Here is a 25,000-nt window from a genome sequence, read left to right on the forward strand (position 1 = left end):
AAAACCTTCCTAAAGCCATAAGACTTTCGTACAACCTTCAAGTAGACCCTGCATAAACGAGACAAGATAAGCAGCCTTTGAAAACACTGGCTAAGAAATTTTTCATTCAGTCCCCTCCTCTCCTGTCGCCTCATTGGATTAGTTCCTGTGTCATCTGCATTCACAAGCTCATCCTAAGTTTCCAGGGTCGCCTGCACTTTCTCTACACTCTCATTGGTACTGACCTCATATAGACTCGTACAGTTTGAAGGGTAATTGAATGGCAATGATGTTCAGTGCCGTATACGTTGAGGACGGTGACTTTGGGATATCACTCTCTTTGGGATCGAAATGAGGGTGTACGAAAATTTGCTCACGGTATTTGGCTTCGCTCTCTCTCACCACGGCTGTTTCCCAAGGCCACAGAGAGGATCAGCCGGGCTCTCAAGAGTGTTTCTCCGGTTAATAATGTAGAATGGTGTTTTATCTGTCACTAGAACCGTAGAAAATACACTTAAAAAACCCGTGTCACTTCAACTAGAGCCTTTTCAATGTAGTGGAGATGCGGCGCGGAAGTGTTCGGGAATATGGTTCTAATCACGTTTTGCTTTTTACTTTTTGTGTTTCCTCTCTTCTTCTCTGTCTTTTTTAGTCTTTTCCACCCTTCCTTCCATCCTCTTTCCCTCTCTCCCACTCTTCATTTCTCTCTTCTCTCTCTCTTTCTCTGCTTCTCATCCTTCCCCACTTCCTCCTTCTCGACCATCCTCTCTTACATCTCCCTTCTTTCCTTCCATCCTCTCGACTTCTTTACCTCCCGTTCTTCCTGGCCTCCTGTCTTCCTCTCTTCTCCTCTGCCATCACGTACGTTCATACCACCCTGCGTCCTTTGTCCTTGGCAGCTGTAAATACGGACACTTCACCTTCTCACGCATTCCGCATCCTTGACATGCTCCAGATACACTTTCCTGAAGGCGAGGCTAAGGAGGCGCGGCAAAGAGAGAGAGTAGTTATAAAAGTGAGTGAAGCTTTATGTGTTTGCAGTGTGTGTTTGTCTGTCGAGGCAGCCATGGGCACACGGGGCTTGGTGGGTATTGTGTGTGTGTGTGTGTGTGTGTGTATGGTGAGGTGAGGAAATTTGGGTGTGTATGTGTGTATGTGTGTGTGTGTGTGTGTGTGTGTACGAGGAGAGTGTGTGTGTGTTGAGGAGAGTGATTGTTTGTGTAGGGGGGTGTAAGGGGATATTGGGAAAGTGTGTGTGTGTGTGTGTGTGTGTGTGTTCGTTGGGTTGAGGGGGAAGGTTAGTTAGTTAGTTAGTTGGTTAGTTCGTCTGTTTTTTATTTTTTTTCTGATTTCTTTTTATATTCCGTTCTTTATTGTATTTTTTTCTGTTTTTTTTTTTTCTTTTTCTTCATTTTTTTCCTTTTGATTTTTGTTTCTCTTTTTTTTCATGGTTTTTCTTTATTTCTTTTACCTGTTATGTTCTTGTTCTGTTTTTTCCTTATTTCTTATCCTGTCTTTCTTTCATATCTTCTGTTTTCTACTTAATTTCCCTGTTTTTCCCTTTCCTTTTCCTAATGCGGCGCCATGACTTAATATTCTAACGCCAAAAGTCAACCAGGCAATCAGTCATGCATTCAGGCAGTCAGTCAGTCATTCACTCCTTCATTGCCTTCTTTACATGGGTTACTGGTTGATGAGATGGGGGAAGGCTGGCGCGTGTGTGTGTATGTGTGTGTGTGTGTGTAAGTATTCTGGTAGGGTGTTTTGCTCTCTCTCTCTCTCTCTCTCTCTCTCTCTCTCTCTCTCTCTCTCTCTCTCTCTCTCTCTCTCTCTCTCTCTCTCTCTTGTGCAATCAATGGTGACACAGCATGAATAATACAACGCAACACCTGTTTCTGACTTTCTGTGCTTCTCAATCTCTGAAAACATTACAGAAATTACCATGAAGTAATGTAATCTAAACTAACAGCCTAACATAGCCTAACCTACCTTTTCCTTTGGCCGTCTCAATCTCCTCCAGTTGTTCGTGTCCCTTGCATCTTCCAGTACCACCATCTTCTTCTTTTTCTTTTTTTTCCTTCCGTTGTATCCCTAGATTGAGAAGTTATCGCCACTACCACCTTCTTCTTCTTCTTCTTCTACTTCCGTTGTAGCCTTAGAGGTTGGCGCCAAGTACAAGTCTCTTGCAGGTGTTTCAGTCTCTTGCATCTTCCTCTGTGCCTCCCATTCTTTGCTGTTCTACCACAATTCCATCCCTTCATCTCTCCATCTTCCCCTTGATCTTCCTCCCTCAACTAGTTCTCCTAATACTGTTGCCAATTTCCAGACGTATCTTCTACCCCTCTTCGTCCTTGTTCTCGCGGGGCTTTCCACTGCATTCCCTGAACATGCCCACGATCCTGCAGGCCATGCCCATGCAGGCTACAACTACGATCCCCCCGCTGTGACCTACTATCCCCCACACACCACCACGGAGAAGCCAAAGTACCATGGATATAATTACGACCCCCCCGCTGTGACCTACCACCCCCCTCACCCAACCACCACGAAGAAACCAGACCATGGTTATAACTACGACCCCCCTGTTGTGACCTACCACCCCCCACACCCAACCACCACGGAGAAACCAGACCATGGTTATAACTACGACCCCCCCGCTGTGACCTACCACCCCCCACACCCAACCACCACAGAGAAACCAGACCATGGTTATAACTACGACCCCCCTGTTGTGACCTACCACCCCCCTGTTGTGACCTACCACCCCCCACACCCAACCACCACGGAGAAACCAGACCATGGTTATAACTACGACCCCCCTGTTGTGACCTATCACCCCCCTGTTGTGACCTACCACCCCCCTTACACGACCACCACGGAGAAACCAGACCATGGTTATAACTACGACCCCCCTGTTGTGACCTACCACCCCCCACACCCAACCACCACGGAGAAACCAGACCATGGTTATAACTACGACCCCCCTGCAGTCACCTACCACCCCCCACACCCAACCACCACGGAGAAACCAGACCATGGTTATAACTACGAACCCCCCGCTGTGACCTACCACCCCCCACACCCTACCACCACGGAGAAACCAGACCATGGTTATAACTACGACCCCCCTGTTGTGACCTACCACCCCCCTGTTGTGACCTACCACCCCCCACACCCAACCACCACGGAGAAACCAGACCATGGTTATAACTACGACCCCCCTGTTGTGACCTACCACCCCCCACACCCTACCACCACGGAGAAACCAGACCATGGTTATAACTACGACCCCCCTGTTGTGACCTACCACCCCCCTGTTGTGACCTACCACCCCCCACATACGACCATGGAGGCTGAAGAAGACTCCTCAGAGGACACCTACGACTTTGAATCAGAGGTGGGTTGAATAGTAAGAGTTTAAGGGAGAAATGGTCGTTATTGTTGTAGTTGTAGTTGTAGTCATAGTTGTTGTGGTTCATTAGTTTGGACAAGAAGGAACGTTGGAAGGAAAGATGTAGCGCTGAGGTTGTTTGTTGTTATTATTATTATTGTTGTAGTTGTAGTTATATTTGTTATAGTTCATTAGTGTGGACAGCAAAAAAAAAAAGAAAAAAAAAACGTTTGATATGATGGATAGGAATTTTTTTTTTTATTCTCTCTCTCTCTCTCTCTCTCTCTCTCTCTCTCTCTCTCTCTCTCTCTTAGTACTTTCAGTGGAAGTACCAAATATTTCACATTGGGTGATACTGGTGTTCTCATTTCATTTCATTGCTGTCATGAACGTAAACCAGACAGACCAATTACAAGAGGGAGGGAGGTTTTAAGACACTTCTCAATGTTTAGATAATCCTTCTGACGGGCACCTTCAGTAATTCTTTCTTTTCTTTCACCCTATTTGTACTCCAGGACCAGAACCAACTCTTAGCATCACAAAGAAAAACATAGATACACACTTTGGTGACGAACATCTTTAATGGACCTTCTTTTCCACCCTATTTGTACCTCCAAACCAGAATCCCTATTACATTATGAAGAAAAACAAATATAGATCCCTCTAAAACACTTATCTGAACAGCCTGGCGTGATTGGGGAGTTCAAGAGCAAATATAACGTGAAGGACGAAACCGCTGGCTTGGATTTCGGACACGACCAGTCGGCGGAGGGCAGGGAGATCAACGGAGAATATTACGTTCTCCTTCCCGACGGCACCAAGCAAACTGTGACCTACCACGTGGACAAAGACAGTGGATACGTGGCCCATGTGTCCTACGATCAAGATGTCAACTACAAGCCCCCTACGCCTCCTGAGAACCTGTACGAACCGCCAGTTATCAATGAGGAACCCCACTCTGTTTACATCTACGAACCGCCTGTCATCACCGACCCGCCGCCGCCTCCTCATCTTTACGAAGCTCCAGAGCCTCCTACAATCTATGAAACCCCTGAACTTGAATACGAGGGGCCTGTTATTGACTTGCGCAGTGGATAGATAGGGTAAGACTAGACAGCAAAGGCGGATAGGCTGTCGGCACTGTATGGAGGCATCTGGCAATCCCACCGGCTGAGTGACAGACTGCAGTTGACTCGCTAACCCCAGCTTTTGTTCTGGTGAGAATAAAACGCTGGGTAATTGTTTGTCACTGATATCTTAAGGGACCATATTCTGTTCGAAACGCTTCTGCACTGCACCTCCACTACTTTCAGAAGGCTCTAGATGAAGTGACACGTGTTTTGAAGAGTGTTTTTACAGTTTTAGTGAGAGATTAACAAGGTTTCTTCACTATTAGCAGAAGGAACACTCTTGAGAACCCGGCTAATCATATCTGGCCTTTGAAAATAGTCGTGGTGAGAGAGCGAAGCGTTTCTGAATACGGGTCATGCGTGTCTGTTTGGGCTTTCAGAAAGGGAAGGATATAACAAAAGTGGTAAGTGTAGCAGCTATGGTAAATGGTGCAGCTACTTAGGGTCCAATCAGGCTATGTCCCACAGTTGCCAACACTACCTAGAGCTCTTTGCGTGTTTCTGTTTTCCCTCTTCGTAACTTCCCTTTTCTTCGCATGTCCTCCATTCGTGTCAGAGTCCGTCACTAAAACACTAAACCTCAACCTTAATTATAAACTTGGATTTTTTTTTTTTTTTTTTACAGCATTTTACTCCTTCCCTGCTTTCCACCCCCCTCCTTCCCTCATCAGGCAGTCCCACCACTCTTACCAGTATACGTTACTAAAACACTAAACACTAGATTTAAAAATACAGCAAATTGAAAACTCCATGTTATCTTTACTATCCTTCAACACATGATAGCACACAGGTCGCCGCGAAACACCAAGGGGAATATTCTGAAACACTAATGCGCCACACCACTACTTTCCATAGGCTCTAGTTGGAGTTACACTGGTTTTTAAGGACGTTTTTACCGTTCTCGTGACAGATTAGCAAGATTTCTACATTTTAACAGGAGAAACAGGCTTGAGAACTAGGCTAATCATCTCTCTGGCCTTTGAAAATTGTCATAGTGAAGTTATATGGGTTTTTAAGAATGATTTTTACGGTTCTAGTGACAGATTAGCAAGATTTCTATATTTTAACAGGAGAAACAGTCTTGAGAACTAGGCTAATCATCTCTCTGGCCTTTGAAAATTGTCATAGTGAAGTTATGTGGGTTTTTAAGAATGATTTTTACGGTTCTAGTGACAGATTAGCAAGATTTCTACATTTTAACAGGAGAAACAGTCTTGAGAACTAGGCTAATCATCTCTCTGGCCTTTGAAAATTGTCATAGTGAAGTTATATGGGTTTTTAAGAATGATTTTTACGGTTCTAGTGACAGATTAGCAAGATTTCTACATTTTAACAGGAGAAACAGTCTTGAGAACTAGGCTAATCATCTCTCTGGCCTTTGAAAATTGTCATGGTGAAGTTATATATTGTTTTTGAAGATTTTTTTTTTTTCCGTTAACAAGATTTCTAAATTAGTTACAGGAGAACCAGTCTTAAGAACCTGGCTTACTATAGGGAAAAAAAAGCGAAAGGAAAAGTACTTAATAAACTGCCCACGTACAGCAAGGTTACTGAAGTGAAAAGGGTTTGGGAACTATTGCGCAAGACACTGAAGAGGAATACGGAATGAAGGAAGGAGGAAAGAATGACTAAAAGAAGGAAAGAAAATGAGGAAAAAGGTAATAATATAAGAAAACAACAAAGGAGGACACGAGGAGGATAAATGAAAGAAGCAGGAGGAAAACAATAGTAGGAAAAGAGATGAAGATACAGAGAGAGAGAGAGAGAGAGAGAGAGAGAGAGAGAGAGAGAGAGAGAGAGAAACTTAAGAAGGAAACACTGAGATGTACCATAACCTGAGAAACTTCTGACTGCACCTCCACTACTTTTCAAAGGCTCTGCATGAAGTCACACTGGTTTTTAAGGGTGTTTTTACAGTTCCAGTGACAGATTAAAAAAAATTGCTACAGTATTAGCAGGAGAAACGCCCTTGAGAACCCGACTGATCATCTCTGTGGCCTTTGAAAACAGTCGTGGTGAGAGAGCAAAGCAATTCTGAATACGAGAAGGAATGTGAAGGGTGAGGATGGACAAAGAACACAAACACACGTTAGCCTCGCCTTGCAGCATGCCAGAACCATGTGATACCTTGAAAAAAACACATGCTTATTGTATTTCACTAGATGTATCTGTCTGTCTGCCTGTCTGTTCGCCTGTCTGTCCCTTTATCTACCTCTCTAATAGTCTCTCCACTTCCATCTGTCTATCTCAAGAGAACCAGTGCAGGGAGGGAAAACGGAAGGCATGCTGGGTAGTTTGCAAAGGTTAGGTAGATGTTGTTATGGTGGCGATGGTGGTGGTGGTGGTGGTGGTGTGTTTCTCTTCATTGAACCATACTTAGTGATTGTGGGGTGTGTGGTATGATGTGTGTTCTCCTTGTGGCTTCGTTATGCATTGTTGTGCATGTGGTAGGGGTGTTCCTAGCTAGTGAAAAATAAAACAATGATAGGATGAAAGGAAATGGAGTTTTCAAAGGGGGTTTTTGTGATTCCTGTGGTAATTTAACAGGGTCTAGTGGATATTGTTGGAGTTTACAAAGGTGTTTTCATGATTCTAGCGAGAAAACAGTGTTTCAAAATATTGACTTTGAAAAGAATAATAGAAAAATAAAACTAGCTAACCGGCCAACCATGTAACTAACTAACGAAATATATAAGTAAGTAAATGAATAAATATGTAGATGGATAAATGAATAAATATAATAATAATAACAAAATCGTAACACTTGAACAGAATCACACACACACACACACGCACACACACACACACACACACACACATACACACACACACACACACACACACACACACACACATACACACACACACACACACACACACACACACACATACACACACACATCAAACTGCCAATAACGAATTTTCCCTTTCTTTCATTCTCTTCTCGCCATATCTAAGGTGCGTTGTCTTGTTGGTCATTCACCTTCACCGGCGAGTCCTCCATCAGGTGTTTGACCTGGGCAACATGGGTGTCAGGCGCCGGCACGCACCGTCACCTGCATATCTTAGTAGTTACTGTCTGCATTTAAGGGTTTACAGGTCCATATTCTGCAACACCTCCGCGCTGCCCCGCCACTACTTTCAAAAGGCTCTAGTTGTGAGGCTGCACGTGCTTTCAAGGGTGTTTTTTTATGGTTCTATTGACAGATTAACAAGGTTTCCACATTATTAACAGGAGAAACAGTCTTGAGAACCAGGCTAATCATTTCTGCAGCCTTTGAAAGTAGTCGTGGTAAGTTACATTGGTTTTTAATAAATGGTGTTTTTACGGTTCTAGTGAGAGATAGACAATATTTCTAAGGCTTTGGCAAGACGCTGTTAAGCTGCCACTGGGATCATGACAACGTCCTTGAAAACCTTAGTAATTTTCACATGAACCTCTCAGACTATAACCGGAGTCATGGAAGGACTTGAAAACCCCAGCAACTTCCACTTGAATCTGTTAATATCGCCAAAACACACACACACACACACACACACACGCCCTTGAAAACAGCAGTAACTCCTACATTTGAGATCGGTGCGTTGGGTACAGCTTAAGTTCTTCCTGTTGACTTGTTTTCCCCACACTCCACCTCTCTCTCTCTCTCTCTCTCTGGTAAAGACGATGGAGGCGGAAAAAAAAAGCTTATTTGTGCATACGTATTTACAGTCCTTTATCTAGCATTCATTTATTTATGTATTCATTTCAAAATTTTCCTTGAGCGCGTGTACTGTACATAATTGTGACTTGGAGAGATGACTGAGTGAACTAGTGCTTGCTTGCTATAGTGTGTGTGTGTGTGTGTGTGTGTGTGTGTGTGTGTGTGTGTGTGTGTGAAAATCTGGTGCAGGCTCTGTAAGTTCTTTTGAGTTGTCAGTTTCTTTTATCATTACGTCCATACAAATAATTATCTTATTTGGGTACCATGAGAGAGAGAGAGAGAGAGAGAGAGAGAGAGAGAGAGAGAGAGAGAGAGAGAGAGAGAGAGAGAGAGAGAGAGAGAGAGAGAGAGAGTACTGCTAGTTCTGCAAGCCTCACATTATCGTGCTATAGAAAATGAAAAACAGAAGAAAAAAAAATAATAATAATCAGGACTGTATGCATGTACTGTTGAGGGAACGAAAAAAAATGACATTATAATTTCGCCGAACCTGTTTTAATGATGTATAATAATTTGCTGTTGTTCAAGGATATATACATAAAAAATATAAATAAAACAGACAAACAAATAAGGAAACTTCAAACAAGATAACAAAACAAGAACAAAACAACGATAAATTAGGTAACAAAACATGTAAAAAGACAAAGAATAACAAAACAATAACGATATAAATAGGCTCCACTTGGCATTTCTACTACAAACAAACAATCGGACTTACTAGGTACAAAATATTGACCATAATACACAATGAACAGCAATAGAATGGCAAGATAGGCTATGCGGTTAACGTGCGCTAGAATGGGTACCGCAGACACTCTTCAACATTTGTACCTTAAAACTGAACCAAAACAAAGCTAGCGATGTATGTAGCGGGACTGTACACATGCACACGCACACACACGCATTTATTATCGTTTGTGTGTGGTGTGTGGTGGTCAGGTTGATGATGCTTCCACTTTGGTACCCCGCGGCTGAGAAATGCAACTCGATTTTAACAGCCAAAGAAGTCCGTGTGGTGAAACGCTTTACTTGATCATCACGACTATTTTCAAAGGCCACAGAGACGATCTGCCATGTTCTCAAGGGTGTTTTTTCAGCTCATAATGTTGAAATCTGGTTAATCTCTCACCAGAACCATAAAGACACCCTTAAAAACCCGTGTCATTTCAACTATAGCCTTTTGAAAGTAGTGGAGGTACGGCGCGTGTTTCAGAATTGGGTCCGATGTTTGATCCTCGCTCACGGCAGTTTAAGGGTGTGGGAGGTAACGTTTATAATCCTAAGCAGCGATTTGTGCTCTTGGTGTTGCTGCGATGTGACTCAATTTGCAGGTTTCCATCAGTGCTTGTTGAGTGAAGTAGGAACAGAAGGGTGTTTGGTGTTTTACTTAATTTAGGTTAGCATTCTTTAGCTTACAAAGAGTGAGGCGTGGTCTTGAGTATCTCCTCGTGGTGGAAGGCTGAGGCAGACTCCACGATGACTACGCTGCTTGCCATCCGATCAGCGAGGTTAAGCAGCGTTGGGTCTGGTTAATACTTGGATGGGTGACCGCCGCCTCCTCCTGGTGGGCAGGGAAAGTTCCTCTTATTTCTGGTGGCTAGAATACACGTTAGCTACCCCCTGGTCAGCGTTGTCGTGGCTGAAGGAAGAGCCAGACCCCTGATGGCCGGGGAAAACTGGTAAAAAGGGTTGGCTGAAGGACTGGCCGTCCTGTTCCGGGGCGACAGTCGCTGTGGAAAACTCTGAATCTTCTTGGCCAGCAGGTTGGTCAAAGTCAGACGAGCGTGCAGTCTCGTCAGCTTGGAAATCGTACGGAGATGCTGGTTCATATGCTGGTTCATATTGTGGTTGGTCTTGGTGGTAGTCTTGGGGGCCAGCATGGGAAGAATCATCGGATGCTGGCTGGTAGAATGAACTGGCAGGGTCCTGGTGTACTGGCTCGTCGTATGTTGGCCCGTCGCTCGCGAAGCCAAAATTACCGTCCTGTTGTGGGTCGGCCACAGGAGCGGCCACCACGAAGCCCACCACCAGGAGCCCGGCGAGGAGAACCTGAAGGAAGCGGTGAAGGTGTGATGAAGGAGCATTGCACACAGAGAGAGAGAGGGGGGGGGGAGGGCGGAGGAGGGCGTTTCAAATATAACAACACTTCAAAACAAAACCAAAGACTTTCATATATAACAATCATACACACACACACACACACACACAGACAGACACAGACAAAGACACAAACATACACATAAACACACAAAACTCAAGACAAACGTGAATTACTAACTCGAATCAGAGAAGCCATCTGGACGCTCTTCAGTTGACGGTCTGCGCTCCCATCACGCCTGCTTGTCTTTTTATACCCGTAGGTGATGCGGGGGTGGGAGCAGCGTGGGTGGGGTGAGGGGGGGAGAGACGAAAGACAGTCAGAAGGTGTACATGAACTTGGTTGCCTGCTAACTACAGCTAGATAGAGGCGGTTATTGCAGCGTCTTGTCTTCCTAACGCCTGTCTTGACCCGTGCCTACAACGGTTACGTCGGGGGGTGAAGAAAACGGGAACTCGATACTAAGGATGGTGAACTGAAGAAGACTTGGCTGCTGCGGGTGGGACTGTGGGGGCGGGGGATAGGGGTGGTGGGACTGGAATTCGTTGGTAGGCTGGTGGGGGTGGGAAGGGGAGGAAGGCCTATATTTTGAAACATTTCTGCGGCTCACCTCCACAATTTTTAAAAGGATCTAGATGGTGTTATACAGGTATTTTAAGGATGTTTTTTTTTACAGTTCTAGTGACAGATTAACAAGATTTCTACATAACAAACAGGAGAAACATTTTTGAGAACTCCGCTCATCATCTCTGCGGCTTTTAAAAATACTCATGCTGAAGTTGCACGGGTTTTTTAAGTATGTTTTTACTGTTCTACGGACAAATTAACAAGACTTCTATACTATAAGCAGGAGAAACACTCTCGAGAATCCAGTTAATCATCTCTGTATCCTTTGAAAATAGTCGTGGTGAAGTTACACGGATTTTTAAGTATGTTTTTACTATTCTAGTGATAGATTAACAAGATTTCTACATTATCAACAGGAGAAATACTCTTGAAAATCTGACTGATCGTCTCTGTGACCTTTGAAAACAGCCGTGGTGAAAGAGCAAGATGTTTCAGAATACGGGCCTGGAGCCACGCGGAATCGTTATGCGTGGCGAGGCATGCTGATGAGGGAGGTAGGAATTCAAGCAGGTCAGGTTGATGTGTGCAGCCTCTAACGGTGCCCTCGTGTCTTGGTGTGTTTGGGGCATTGGTCAGCAGAGGACGTGTCTTCTGATCACTTGGAAAGAAGCGTCGTTTGCGCAAGAAAGCGTCGACCTGTACCCTCAAATATTTTTAGGTCATCTCTCTCTGTTACTAGTTTCGACAGGCTCTGCTGGAAGGTGCTGGTGGTTGTCAAGGGTGCTTTCGTGGTTCTAGGAAAAGACGTGTCGTTTGTGCAAGAAGGCCTGGATCTGCATTCTCAAATATTTCCTCGTTACATATCTAATCACTAGTTTGAATAAGCTCTCTTGGAAGCTACTGGAAGGGTGAACTCGTGGTTCTAAGGAAAATTTAACAAATATTCTGCATCATAATTGCCTTGAAAAGAAACGCCACACATGTAAGAAAATGTGGATGTAAATTCTCAAAAATCTCTTGGTCATTTCTTTACTTGCCATTTTAATCAAGCTCTACTGGAAACTACGGGAGGTTGCCAAGGGTGTTTTCGTGTTCCTAATGATAGTTTAACGAAGATTCTGCGTCATTAGTGAGTAAAAAACGTCGCCTTTGAAGATGCTCCTTACGAGAAAACGAGGCCTTTGAAAATACGGTCTAGAAAGGTTCCTAAATAATACTGGCTTGGTGTATGGATATGTTGCTTTGTATTATCGCAGTAACTTGAGAACTTTCATCAAAATACACATGGCGTGGTGCATAACGGTTTGCAGGCGTGCGCCCCATCACGAAGCCTAAATAGGCCAGCCTCTTTATTATGAAACACTTCTGCACCGCAACACGACATTCAGAAGGGACACAGGTTTTCATTGGTATTCTTATGGCTGTAGTGACAGATTAACAAGATTTCTACATCAGCAGAAGAAACAGCCTTGGGAACCCGGCCATTCATCTCTGTGACCTTTGAAAATAGTCATGGTGAAGTCATACGGGTTTTCAAGGATGTTTTTACGGTTCTAGTGACAGATGAACAAGATTTCTACATAATTGACAGGAGAAAAAGTCTTGGGAACCCGACTAATCATCTCTGTGGACTTTGAAATTAGTAATGGTGAAGTGGCACGGGTTTTCAAGGATGTTTTTGCGGTTTTATTGACAGATTAACAAGATTTCTACATTACTGACAGGAGAAAAAGTCTTGGGAACCCGGCTAATCATCTCTGTGGCCTTTGAAAATAGTTATGGTGAAGTTACACGGGTTTTCAAGGATGTTTTTACGGTTCTAGTGACAGATTTCTTGACTTCTGATCTTTCTAAAATTTCTGATTGGGGCAGAGCAAACTTGGTATTGTTCAATGCTTCAAAAACTCAGTTCCTCTATCTATCAACTCGACACAACATTCCAGACAACTATCCCCCTCTTCTTCAGTGACACTCAACTGTCCCCCTCTTCTACACTGAACATCCTCGGTCTGTCCTTTACTTATAATCTGAACCGGAAACTTCACATCTCATCTCTAGCTAAAACAGCTTCTATGAAGTTAGGTGTTCTGAGACGTCTCCGCCAGTTTTTCTCACCCCCCCAGCTGCAAACTCTGTACAAGGGCCTTATCGTCCATGTATGGAGTATGCTTCACATGTCTGGGGGGGTTCCACTCATACTGCTCTTCTAGACAGGGTGGAATCAAAAGCTTTTCGTCTCATCAACTCCTCTCCTCTAACTGACTGTCTTCAGCCTCTCTCTCACCGCCGCAATGTTGCGTATCTAGCTATCTTCTACCGCTATTTCCATGCTAACTGCTCTTCCGATCTTGCTAACTGCATGCCTCCCTTCCTTCCGCGGCCTCGCTGCACAAGATTTTCTTCTTTCTCTCACCCCTATTCTGTCCACCTCTCTAACGCAAGAGTTAACCAGCATTCTCAATCATTCATCCCTTTCTCTGGTAAACTCTGGAACTCCCTGCCTGCTTCTATATTTCCACCTTCCTATGACTTGAATTCCTTCAAGAGGGAGGTTTCAAGACACTTATCCTTCAACTTTTGACTACCGCTTTGGACCCTTTTATGGGACTGGCATTTCAGTGGGCATTTTTTTTATTGGATTTTTGTTGCCCTCGGCCAGTGTCCCTCCTACATAAAAAAAAAAAAGATTAACAAGATTTCTACATTATTGACAGGAGAAACAGTCTTGAGAACCCGTCCAATCATCTCTGTGGCCTTTGAAAACAGTCGTGGTGAGGTGGTACGGGTTTTCAAGGATGTTTTTACGGTTCTAGTGACAGATTAACAAGATTTCTACATTATTGACAGGAGAAATAGCATTGGGAACCCGTCCAATCATCTCTGTGACCTTTGAAAACAGTCGTGGTGAGAGAGCAAAGCGTTTCAGAATGCGGGCACAGAAATGTTGGTTCTGGTGAGGCGGCCTGATGGAGGCTTTGCAGGGACGGCCACGCTCAAGGATGAGAAAAACAGAAGTGTAACCCAGAACTTGTATTTTGAAATGCCTTGTTTACTCATAAGGGTTATTTCCAACAGCCACAAAGATCATTAGTCGGGTTCTTAAGCGTGTTTCTCCTGCTAATAATATAAAAGTCTTGTTAATCTGTCACTAGAACTATGAAAACACCCTTAAAAACCCGTGTCACTTCACCACGAGTATTTTCAAAGGCCAAAGAGGTTATAAGCCAAATTCTTAAGCGTGTTTCTCCTGCTAATAATATAAAAGTTTTGTTAATCTGTCACTAGAACTATGAAAACACCCTTAAAAACCCGTGTCTTTTCACCACGAGTATTTTCAAAGGCCAAAGAGGTTATAAGCCAAATTCTTAAGCGTGTTTCTCCTGCTAACAATATAAAAGTCTTGTTAATCTGTCACTAGAACTATGAAAACACCCTTAAAAACCCCGTGTCACTTCACCACGAGTATTTTCAAAGGCCAAAGAGGTTATTAGCCAGATTCTGAAGACTTTCTCCTGCTAACAATATAAAAGTCTTGTTAATCTGTCACTAGAACTATGAAAACACCCTTAAAAACCCCGTGTCTTTTCACCACGAGTATTTTCAAAGGCCAAAGAAGTTATTAGCCAGATTCTGAAGACTTTCTCCTGCTAACAATATAAAAGTCTTGTTAATCTGTCACTAGAACTATGAAAACACCCTTAAAAACCCGTGTCTTTTCACCACGAGTATTTTCAAAGGCCAAAGAGGTTATTAGTCAAATTCTGAAGACTGTTTCTCATGCTAATATGTTGAAATCGTGTTAATCTGTCACTAGAACCATAAAAAAAAAAACACCCTTGAAAACTCGTGTCACTTCAACTAGAGCCCTTTCAAAGTGTGTTTTTCCTACTCTTGATGCGGAATGTTATCACCAGAACCACGACACATCCTGATTGGCACAGTATTCCCATTACAGACTGCTAAAAACTCTTTCATCCCTGTAGCTGGTAGACTCTGGAGCTCCTAGCCTAGTTTGCTTCTGTATTTCTCCATGCCAATGACTTGAACTTTTTCAGGAGGGAAGGTTGCAAGACACCTCTCTAATTCTGAATAATCCTTTTGGTTCTACTCTAAAGGAACTGGCAGCTTGAGTGAGCCTTTTTTATTTTTTGCTTTTTGTAGCCCTTGGCCAGAGTCTTTCTTACGTAAAAAGGAAGAAAAATTCAGAATAAGACGCTGAGGTGTTTGAGAATGCAGCCACAGTATTGCAGCTTGGGATGAGGAGGAGGAGCAGGAGGAGGAGGAGGAGGAGGAGGGTACTGGGTCTTGGGTCAGTAGAGCGAAGAGAATAATAATGAGTGTATATTTCAGACTGGAAAGGGAGAGAGGGAGAGGCGGGAGGCAGGGAGAAGAGGGAGGGGAGGGAGGGAGAGAGGGAGAGGAGGGAGGGAAGGAGAGTGAAGTAAACGCGCAATAACCCAGTCTAACAAAGTGTGGCTATTAAAATAACGACGACAGGAACCGTGAAGGCGTGTACGGCATTGCGTCAGTGGCGGTGGTGGTGGTGGTGGTGGTAGAGCGAGGTTGCTCACCCCAAGACAAGCGCCCATGAGGTCACCACACTCACCACACTCATCACACGCTCGGCTCTCTCACCAAGACTGTTTTCCAAGGCCACAGAGATGACTAGCCGGGTTCTCAAGACTGTTTCTTTTGCTAATAATATAGATACCTTGTCAAACTGTCACTAAAATCGTAAAAATACTCAAAAACCCATTGCCACACACTTAAAAAAATCATGTCACTTCACCACGGCTATTTTCCAAGGCCACAGAGATGATCAGCCGGGTTCTCAAGACTGTTTCTCTTGCTAATGATAGAGATCTTTTGTCAATCTGTCACTAAAACCATAAAGATATGCTTAAAAATCCGTGTAAGTTCACTATGACTGTTTTCTAAGGCCACAGAGATGATCGGCTGGGTTCTCAAGACTTTCTCCTTTTGATAATATAGATATCTTGTCAAATTTTCACTAAAACCGTAAAAACACCCTCAAAAACCCGTGTAACTTCACCACAGCTATTTTCAAAGGCCACAGAGGTGACTAGCCGGGTTCTCAAGACTGTTTCTCCTCTTAATAATAGAAATATCTTGACAATCTGTCACTATAATCGTAAAAACACCCTCAAAAACCCGCGTAACTTCACCACAGCTATTTTCAAAAGACACAGAGATGACTAGCCGTGTTCTCAAGACTGTTTCTCCTCTTAATAATATGAATATCTTGTCAATCTGTCACTATTACTGTAACTTCAACTTGAGTCTTTTGAAAACAGTGGAGGTGCTGCGCAGAAGTGTTTCATAATGCGAGCCGTAGCTTACTGGTACGAACTGGTGGCATGCAGTAGGAAAGAAAAGACTGGCTGTCGTTGAGTGGGACTGGTACAAACCGGTGCTGATCTTATGCCAGAGGGAGGACTGGGAGAGGATATCAAGTGTCTGGGAGGGAAAGGGTCACCCACTGCACTAAATACAAAGCAGGAGCCTCCAGCGTTTCATTGCCTTAGATTCATATTAAAAGACTCGAATGCGTCATCTTATCTGGTTTTAACAGGCTGTGCTGGAAGTTATGTTGATTTTCAAGTGCGTTTCATGATTAATGTAGCTGAACAAGGATCTAACTAGTCTTAACAGGATGTGGATGCTGTAGGAATCTTTAAGTGTTTTATGAGTCTAGACGTAGTTGAACAGAAAATTGACTAGGCTGCATTGGAAATTATAGATGTTTTCCTTTTTTTTTTTTTCATGGCTAGTGGTAGTGCAATAAGGAATTCGCCAGCTTTGACAGGCTGTAGTGGAGGTTGTAGGAGTTTTCAAGAGTGTTTTATGAGTCTAGTCGTAGCTGCACAGAAAATTATCTAGGCTGCACTGGAAATTATAGATGTTTTCAATTTTTTTTTTTTTTCATGGGTAGTGGTATGCAATAAGGAATTCGCCAGCTTTGACAGGCTGTAGTGGAGGTTGTAGGAGTTTTCAAGGGTGTTTTATGAGTCTAGTCGTAGCTGCACAGAAAATTAATTAGGCTGGACTGGAAATTATAGATGTTTTCAAATTTTTTTTTTTTTCATGGCTAGTGGTAGTACAATAAGGAATTCGCTAGCTTTGACAGGCTGTAGTGGAAATTGTAGGAGTTTTCAAGGGTGTTTTATGAGTCTAGTCGTAGCTGCACAGAAAATTAACTAGGCTACACTGGAAATTATAGGCGTTTTTAAGGTTTATCATGGCTAATGTAGTGTAATAAGGAGTTTACTAGCTTTGACAGGCTGTAGTGGAAGTTGTAGGCGTTTTCAAGGGTGTTTTCACGACTCCAGTGCCAGTTTAACAATTCCGCCTTTCACTAATGGTTTAGTAATTAAAGATCCCGCGTGTATAGGAATAAAAAATAGCAATGTCAACCTGCTTTATAATGTATGTTGCGTTTCAAAGGAGACTAATTAGCTTTTAAATGTTTAAGTGGATACTGTAACACATAAAGAGAAAGAAGAAATGAAAAAGAAGGAATATGTGAAGAAATGAATAGATGAAGAGAAATTGAAGAATAGGAAAATAATAATAAGACAGAGAGAGAGAGAGAGAGAGAGAGAGAGAGAGAGAGAGAGAGAGAGAGAGAGAGAGAGAGAGAGAGAGAGAGAGAGGTGAGGCTGAGGTGAAAGTAAGTGTTCTAACAAGGCCAGAAGAGGAAAAGAGAGAGAGAGAGAGAGAGAGAGAGAGAGAGAGAGAGAGAGAGAGAGAGAGAGAGAGAGAGAGAGAGAGGAGAGAGAGAGAGAGAGAGAGAGAGATGAAAGGATTGTAATAGTAAATTTGATAATAAGAAGAAAAAGAAAATGAAAATAACTACATAAATTAATAGAAATGTAAATAAATAAACAGAAAAAGAAGGAGGAGAAGGGGGGGGAGGAAAGAGGAGAAGGCATGTGATAGCGAACTGAAAAAAAAAAAATAATGATAACAATAAAACAAACAAAATCTTAAATAAAAAAAGTAAAATTAAATAAATAAATAAATAAATACAAATAACTGTTATTATCACCGTCACTACCACTATCATCACTATCATCATTATCATCATTATCCTCTCTAAACTCGTGTCTCTCAAGTTTACATCTTCCTATTTCGGGCAAAACTTTCTACCTCATTTTCTCCCCATGGTTCTCTCCCTGCTCTTGTGATAAACTTAAGCCTGTATTCTGAAACACCTCTGCGCCCAATCTTCACTACTTTCAAAGGGCTCTAGTTGAAATGACACGGGTTTTTAAAGGTGTTTTTATAGTTGTAGTGACAGATTTAACAAGATTTCTACATTATCAATAAGAGAAGCAGTCTTGAGAACCCGGTTAGTCATCTCTGTGGCCTTTGAAAGTAGTCGTGGTGAAGTTACACGGGTTTTTAAAGGTGTTTTTTTTTTATGGTTCTAGTGGCAGAATAAAAAAAATTACATTATTAACAGGAAAACCAGTCTTGAGAACCCGGCTAATCATCTTTGTGACCTTTGAAAGCGCTTGTAGTGAAGTTATACGGGTTTTCAAGGGTGTTTTTTATGGCTTTAGTGACAGGTTAACAACACTTCTACATTACTAACAGGAGAATCAGTCTTGAGAACCCCGCTAATTATCTCTGTGGCCTTTGAAGATACGCGCGGTGAGGGAGCAAAGCCAATTAATCTACTAGAAGCAAAATCATTATATCGAATTAACCTGACCAGACTAACCGCGTTTTCTATAATGCTTTGATTGTTAATGGACGTTAAAGAAGGATTGACTGTAATTGTTATGGTAGTGGTAGTAAATATTTAGTGAATGAATGAATGAATGAATGGGATAATTGATAAATGCGTAAATGATAATGATGATGATGAATGGTAATGGCCGTGATAGTGAATATGAAGTAAATAGGTGAATGGGATAGACAGTATATAATGGTAGATATGGAAAATGGTGATAATGATAAATGGTAATGGTGATGATAGTGAATAATGAATAAATTAGTGAATTCAAAAGGTTGGGATGGATTGTAAATAGTGACAGATATAGGAAATGATGATGATAATAATAATAATTGATAGATAGATAGATAGACAGATAGACAGATAATAGATATTGATGGTAATGATAGTAAACAAATAAATACAAAATATTAAGACAAACAACAAATGAGGATGAATGAGGAAAATGATAAAAAATAATAATAATGTTAATGTTTAATGAATAAGAACAAGGAAAAAAAATAAATATTGGAGAGAATAAAACGATGTAATTTGCCATCTTGCTAAAATTTAATGGAGAACAAGCAAACAAACAAACAAACAAACAAACATCATCATCAAAAGCTGAAAGATGAGGGTACATAAATGGGAAAAAAAAAAAACAAGTAAAGAAAGAATGAATACAGAAATTGATAATGACTAACAGGTTTACAAATAGTTTAATAGTTACATATATATCTTTTTTTCAGTGATACTATCCCAGATGGCCTTTTTTATTTATTTTTTTAGTCTTTTTAAATTTGCAACTTCTGTAACACACACACACACGCACGCACACACACGCGCGCGCAAACACACACACTCACGCATATACACACGACTGGCATGGCGTGTATGTGTGTGTGTGTGTGTGAGTGTTTGTATGTGTATGTGTGTGTGTATGTGTGTATGCGTAGGCGCGGCAGATAACACAGTGTACATGTATTGTGTATGAAATAACTATGGTGCGTATGTATGTATGTATGTTTGTATGTATGTGTCCATATACAGGAAACAGTTATGGTACTAGCTTACCATATATGTGTGTGTATGAGTGTAGGTGTCTATCTCTCTGCATGTCTTCGCGCCTAACTCACCACCACACCAGGACTGCATCACCGCCTTAGTTATGTAGACCACTGAGGAAGCGGTGTGGTCCAGGTTGTCCAGGTTCCTCTTGATCGTTTACCTCAGTCACTGGCTCTTCATCTGTGTGACCTGATGAGAGAAGCTCTTCTGGGTGATCCTGGGCAGAAGTTGCGTGGGCGTCTTGGTGTTCTGAGTCTTGGTCGTCAGATTCCTCGTGTTCAGCGTCTTGTTGGTCAGATGGCTGATGGCCAGAGAACACTGGATGTGCCTCCTGTGGGTTGGCGGGCTGTGCGGCGGCGCTGTGCTGGTCATTCAGGTTGGCTGGTGAGGCAGACACAAAGGCCACCAGCAGGGCAGCAAGGAGAGCCTGGAGAGGGAGGGAGCGAGTGAGTGAGGGAGAGTCTGGAAGGGAAAGAGCGTGGGAGAGAAGGAAGGAGCGAGTAACTGGGGATGCCTGGGAGAGAGGGATTCGGTGAGTGAGGGAGTGATTGGTTGATTAGATGAGTGAGAAAAGGATGTGTTTCTGATTGGTTGACTGACTGGTTGCACGACTGAATTGAGTAGTTGAAAAAAAAAAAAAATCGTGTTTCTTGTTTACTGATTGCTTGTACGTTTGAGTGATGGCAGGGAAATGTTTAGATGCAGCGCGGCAAACGAAGACAATGATGTGGTCTTTATATATATTCTAAATTCAGTTGCTTTTTTTTTTGCCTGGCATTCGTAGATGAACTAGGAAAAGTACAGGAAACAATCAAAATACCCACTGAAAAAATTTGAACCCTACTGAATAATTCTGAAATTGAATGAGAAATGCACAGAAAACAAACATAGAACAGAAAACAATTGTAAATATCTACCGAGAAATGACACCCTACTGATTAATTCCGTAGATAAACCAGAAAAAAAAACAGAAAACATTCAAAGTATCTACCGAAAAATGACACCCTACTGATTAATTCCGTAGATAAACTAGGAAAAAAACAGAAAACATTCAAAATATCTACCGAAAAATGACACCTTACTGATTAAATCCGTAGATAAACTAGGAAAAATCTGAAAATATTCAAAATATCTACTGAAAAACAAACCTAACTCATGATAAACTCTGCAAAGGAACCAGATAAACAAATAAATAGCAATGAATCAACAAAACAGGCACATACAATACTTAGATTAATAGTTAAGCGAGTTAGTGAAGTCAATTAAGAGGAAGGAGATACAGAAATGAGAGAGAGTGGAAGGAGCGGTGTTTGTTAATAAGGGTTAGGATTCAAGTTAAAGTAAGTGGAGGGATTTTTAAATGTTCGGTCAGTTGTGAGTGAGTGAGTGAGTGAGTGAGTGAGTGAGTGAGTGGTTGGAAAGAGAGACGGAAAGGAAGACTGACAAAAAAAAAAAAAAAAAAAAAAGACGACAATTAAAAGTCAGGTATGAAGAAAAGAAAGATAAAGAGATGAAAATAGATGAAAAAAAGAGACTGGTAGTATGAGAGAGAGAGAGAGAGAGAGAGAGAGAGAGAGAGAGAGAGAGAGAGAGAGAGAGAGAGAGAGAGACAGAGAGACAGAGAGAAACAGAGACAAAGAGAAACAGACACAGAAAGAGAAAGACACAGAGAAAGAGAGAGACACAGAGAGAGAGAGAGAAAGAGAACCACCCATCCACCCATCCATCCATCCAGACAGACAGACAGACAGATAAACTAAGCACAGAGAGCCACAGAACACAACACAGCACTAACTTGAGCCAAGTAACCCATGTTTCTTGAGACCTGTAGCTTCGTAAGAGTCCGGTACCATTCACCACAGCTCAGCCCTTTATATACCCAACTGGGGGGACATGCCGGGAGACAGCGGGGCGGGAGGGTGTGCAGAGGGGGTTGCAGAGTGTCCATGATGTCAGTGTGTGCAGGGGGAAGAGGCCTGGAGTCGGTAGGGACTAGGAGAGGTTGTGCATCTTAAGGAGACAGAAAGTTCCCAGCTCGGTCATAAGAGTGAGTGAATGGCCTTGATGATGCAAAACTGATGGTGTGACATGCACGTGATGCAAGAGAAGAAGAGAGAGAGAGAGAGAGGGAGGGAGAGAGACAGACACACACAGAGAGAGAGAGAGAGAGAGAGAGAGAGAGAGAGAGAGAGAGAGAGAGAGAGAGAGAGAGAGAGGAGAGAAGGGTATGTAAGTTTAAGACGGGAAGAATAGAAAAGAAAAGGAAAGAGACGAAAATAAATGTAGAAATGAATTTAGAATTTAAAGAAAAAAAACTAGAGAGAGAGAGAGAGAGAGAGAGAGAGAGAGAGAGAGAGAGAGAGAGAGAGAGAGAGAGAGAGAGAGAGAGAGAGAGAGAGACCTTTTAATCATTTCTTATTGAGCTTGTGTATGTTTTTCTTTCATTCATTCATTCAGAAAAAAAAAACGCTTATTTTCTTATTTGTTTTTCACTCATTCACGCAATTCTCTCTCTCTCTCTCTCTCTCTCTCTCTCTCTCTCTCTCTCTCTCTCTCTCTCTCTCTCTCTCTCTCTCTCTCTCATAGTTTCCCTTTAAACTTAGCTTTTCTTGTACATATTCTAACTTTAACTACAAACACTAAACACTAAACACTAAAATCATAAAAGAAAAAAAAACACCATTTAAAACTCCATAAACACCTACAACACAAAAGGAACAAATATAAACAACGAAAATTTCAAAACAAACAATGAAAAGTAGCCCCGTTCAAAACACGCAGCGCTGCCAACACACTGGTGGGGCAAACACGTGTTATCAGTTTATTTACATTGGCGTACCTTGAGTGACATACTGGAGTAGAGAGAGAGAGTGTGTGTGTGTGTTATTATTGCCAATTGCACGTAAGATAGGAAGGTGGCAAGCATCACTGGTGAACACAGGTGAAGATAAGGTGATAAGAAGTGATTAGCGAGTTGTTGAACATTTGTATACCTGTTATTTATTGTTATTTAAGTACTGGTGTCTTCTAGGGCGTGTATCTGTTCTGCCTCTGACCAGTATTGTGAAACACTTCTGCGCCGCACCTCTACTGTATTCAGAATGTTCTAGTTAAAGTGACGCGGGTTTTTAAGTGTTTTTATGGTTCTAGTGACAGATTAGCAAGATTTTTACATTATCAACAGGAGTAGCAATCTTGAGAACCCAGCTGATCATCTCTGTGGCCTTTGAAAACAATCGTAGTGAAGTTATACAAGTTTTTGAGTGTTTTTTTTTTATGGTTCTAGTGACAGATTAGCAAGATTTCTACATTAACAGGAGAAAGAGTCTTGAGAACCCGGCTGATCATCTCTGTGGCCTTTGAAAATAGTCGTGGAGAGAACAAGGCTCTTCTGAATGCTGGCCTATATCAGATTAGAGGAAGTGGATCCTTTTAATGTTTTATTTATATTTTTAAGGCCTACTGGAGGTTGTTACGGTTTTCAAGGGTGTTCGCGTGACTGTATTGATAGTTGAATGAAGTTTAGTGGAAGTTATTTTCGTGTTTTCAAGGGTGTTTTTGTAGTTTGTTAGGTTGTAGTGGAAGTTATTGAGGTTTTTGTGATTCTAGTGATAGTTTAATGGGTTGTACTGAAAGTTATTGAGGTTTTCAAGTGTTTTTTTTTTTGTGATTCTAGTGATAATTTAATGGTTTCAAGTAGGAATTATTGAGGTTAGTGTTTTTTTGTGATTCTAGCGATAATTTAATAGGGTCTAGTGGGAGTTACTGAGGTTTTCAAATGTTTTTTTCTAATCCTACCATTCTTTCTCCTTCCCTCCCTACCTCCCTCCCTCCGTCTTGTCCTGTGTCTAAGGGGTCATGAACAAGGAAACGGGGAGGGTAGCATACGTAATCCAGACCTACTTAGCACGCCCCTGCCTACGTATCTTCACCAGGGGACACCAGGAACTCTTTACTGGGAGATAGAATTCTTGATGGGCTTGGCTGGGAGTGATTGGAAGATGCTGGGAAAGAAAATTGTTTGAGATTGGAGTGAATGAGGGAAGAGGACTGAGAGGGAAGGGTGAAAGAAGGAAAAGAAGATGAAGAAGTTAGATTAGATGAGTGTTAGCGAAAGGAGGAGAACAGGAAGAGGAAAAAAGAAGGAAAATGAGACTGAAGGTGTGACTGAAAGAAGAGGAGAATGGAAAGAGGAAAAAGAGGATGTGAAAAAGATACATTAGGCGAGTGTTAGCGAGAGGAAGAGAATTGGAAGGGAGAAAGAAATTAAGAAAGGATGGAAGGAGTGGTTGAAAAAGGAATAGGGAAGAGAAAAAAGGGAGGGAGAGGGAAAGAAAAATGAGATTGATGGAGTGGATGAGGAAAAGAACAAAAGATAACGAATAAAAGATTGAAGGAAAAGAAGAAGAGGAAGCAAATGAAAGATTGAAGGAATGTTTGAGAAAGATGATAAAAAAAGAGATTAAAGGAACAAGGAAGAGGAGAGATAAAGAAGGGGAAGGAGGGAAAGTTATAGAATGAGGAAGGAAGAAGAAAGACAAAGAAAGACGAAGAAAAAAAGAGAGAGAGACAAAAAATTAAAAGAGGAAGATTAGAATTTTGAGAGAACAAAGGAACAGGAGAGGAAAGGAGGAAGAAGGAAAGAATAAAGGGAGAGGAAACGAGAGAATTAAAGAGAGTAGAAGATAATAGAAGAGAGAGAGAGGAGGAGGAATAGGAATACGAAAGATGGGAGACGGAGAGAAGGAAAGGAAGAGAAAATAGAAGAAGGGAGAAGGGAGAGGGGAAAGAGAAGAGGAGAGAGATGTGATAAAAGACAAAACCGAAGATAAATATTAATTCCTCTTCCTCCTCCTCCTCCTCCTCCTCCTCCTCCTCCTCTGTTGTATTTGGTAGTGGCTGGCGGCGGCAGGCACGGACTCCCTCACACTCTCTCTCTCTCTCTCTCTCTCTCTCTCTCTCTCTCTCTCTCTCTCTCTCTCTCTCTCTCTCTCTCAATGCAGTCTGGTCGCGTGGTATTAGTCTTTATATCGGCTTCCAATACTTTACTTATTTGTTTGTTTGTTTGTTTGTTTGGTTGGTTGGTTGGTTGGTAGGTTATTGTTGTTGTTGTTGTTGTTGTTGTTGTTGTTGTTTCACTCATATTTCTCGATCTTTTTCTTGTGTTCACTTTTATGCTAATGTAACCTGAGCTAACCTAACCTAACCTAACCTGACCTAACCTAACCTAACCTAACCTAACCTAACCTAACCTAACCTAACCTAACCTAACCTAACCTAACCTAACCTAACCTGATGCAATACCATCCACTTAACTAACCA

The 25,000-nt window shown here is 42.0% G+C and overlaps 4 protein-coding genes across 7 annotated transcripts in view; 2 read left to right on the forward strand and 2 right to left on the reverse strand.

The window, feature by feature from the left end:
* Nucleotides 1-970: 970 nt before the first annotated feature.
* On the forward strand, nucleotides 971-5,249 carry LOC135113397 (uncharacterized). The gene is made up of 3 exons (XM_064028651.1): nucleotides 971-1,063; nucleotides 2,306-3,376; nucleotides 4,055-5,249. Exons 1-3 carry the CDS (start codon nucleotides 1,046-1,048, stop codon nucleotides 4,466-4,468), a joined length of 1,503 nt encoding a protein of 500 aa, XP_063884721.1. The 5' UTR covers nucleotides 971-1,045; the 3' UTR covers nucleotides 4,469-5,249.
* Nucleotides 5,250-8,683: 3,434 nt separating this feature from the next.
* LOC135113398 (uncharacterized) lies at nucleotides 8,684-10,567 on the reverse strand. Its single transcript, XM_064028652.1, has 2 exons — nucleotides 10,483-10,567; nucleotides 8,684-10,253 (listed from the first exon to the last, which is right to left on the reverse strand). Exons 1-2 carry the CDS (start codon nucleotides 10,498-10,500, stop codon nucleotides 9,789-9,791), a joined length of 483 nt encoding a protein of 160 aa, XP_063884722.1. The 5' UTR covers nucleotides 10,501-10,567; the 3' UTR covers nucleotides 8,684-9,788.
* An 8,594-nt stretch (nucleotides 10,568-19,161) lies between these two features.
* LOC135113399 (uncharacterized) lies at nucleotides 19,162-21,641 on the reverse strand. The gene is made up of 2 exons (XM_064028653.1): nucleotides 21,474-21,641; nucleotides 19,162-20,105 (listed from the first exon to the last, which is right to left on the reverse strand). The coding sequence occupies exons 1-2, from the start codon at nucleotides 21,624-21,626 to the stop codon at nucleotides 19,773-19,775; spliced, it is 486 nt and encodes a 161-aa protein (XP_063884723.1). The 5' UTR covers nucleotides 21,627-21,641; the 3' UTR covers nucleotides 19,162-19,772.
* An 813-nt stretch (nucleotides 21,642-22,454) lies between these two features.
* LOC135113400 (uncharacterized) overlaps nucleotides 22,455-25,000 on the forward strand; it is an 8,684-nt gene continuing 6,138 nt past the window's right edge. Inside the window, exon 1 of one of the 4 annotated variants that reach the window (XR_010274823.1) lies at nucleotides 22,455-22,630. The gene's annotated coding sequence lies outside the window, so the exon portion shown is untranslated. The remainder of the gene's footprint in view (nucleotides 22,631-25,000) is intronic. The other 3 variants (XR_010274824.1, XM_064028654.1, XM_064028655.1) reach the window with 3 other exon arrangements.

This window comes from Scylla paramamosain, chromosome 25 (assembly GCF_035594125.1).
Source record: "Scylla paramamosain isolate STU-SP2022 chromosome 25, ASM3559412v1, whole genome shotgun sequence".
Classification (NCBI taxonomy): domain Eukaryota; kingdom Metazoa; phylum Arthropoda; class Malacostraca; order Decapoda; family Portunidae; genus Scylla; species Scylla paramamosain.

Coding starts and splice junctions, on each gene's coding strand:
- LOC135113399 (XM_064028653.1), bottom strand. CDS start 21,626: ATGGACACTCTGCAACCCCCTCTGCACACCCTCCCGCCCCGCTGTCTC. Junction 20,106..21,473: donor ACATGGGTTACTTGGCTCAA/GTTAGTGCTGTG, acceptor CTCCCTCTCCAG/GCTCTCCTTGCTGCCCTGCT.
- LOC135113397 (XM_064028651.1), top strand. Junction 3,377..4,054: donor CCTACGACTTTGAATCAGAG/GTGGGTTGAATA, acceptor TTATCTGAACAG/CCTGGCGTGATTGGGGAGTT.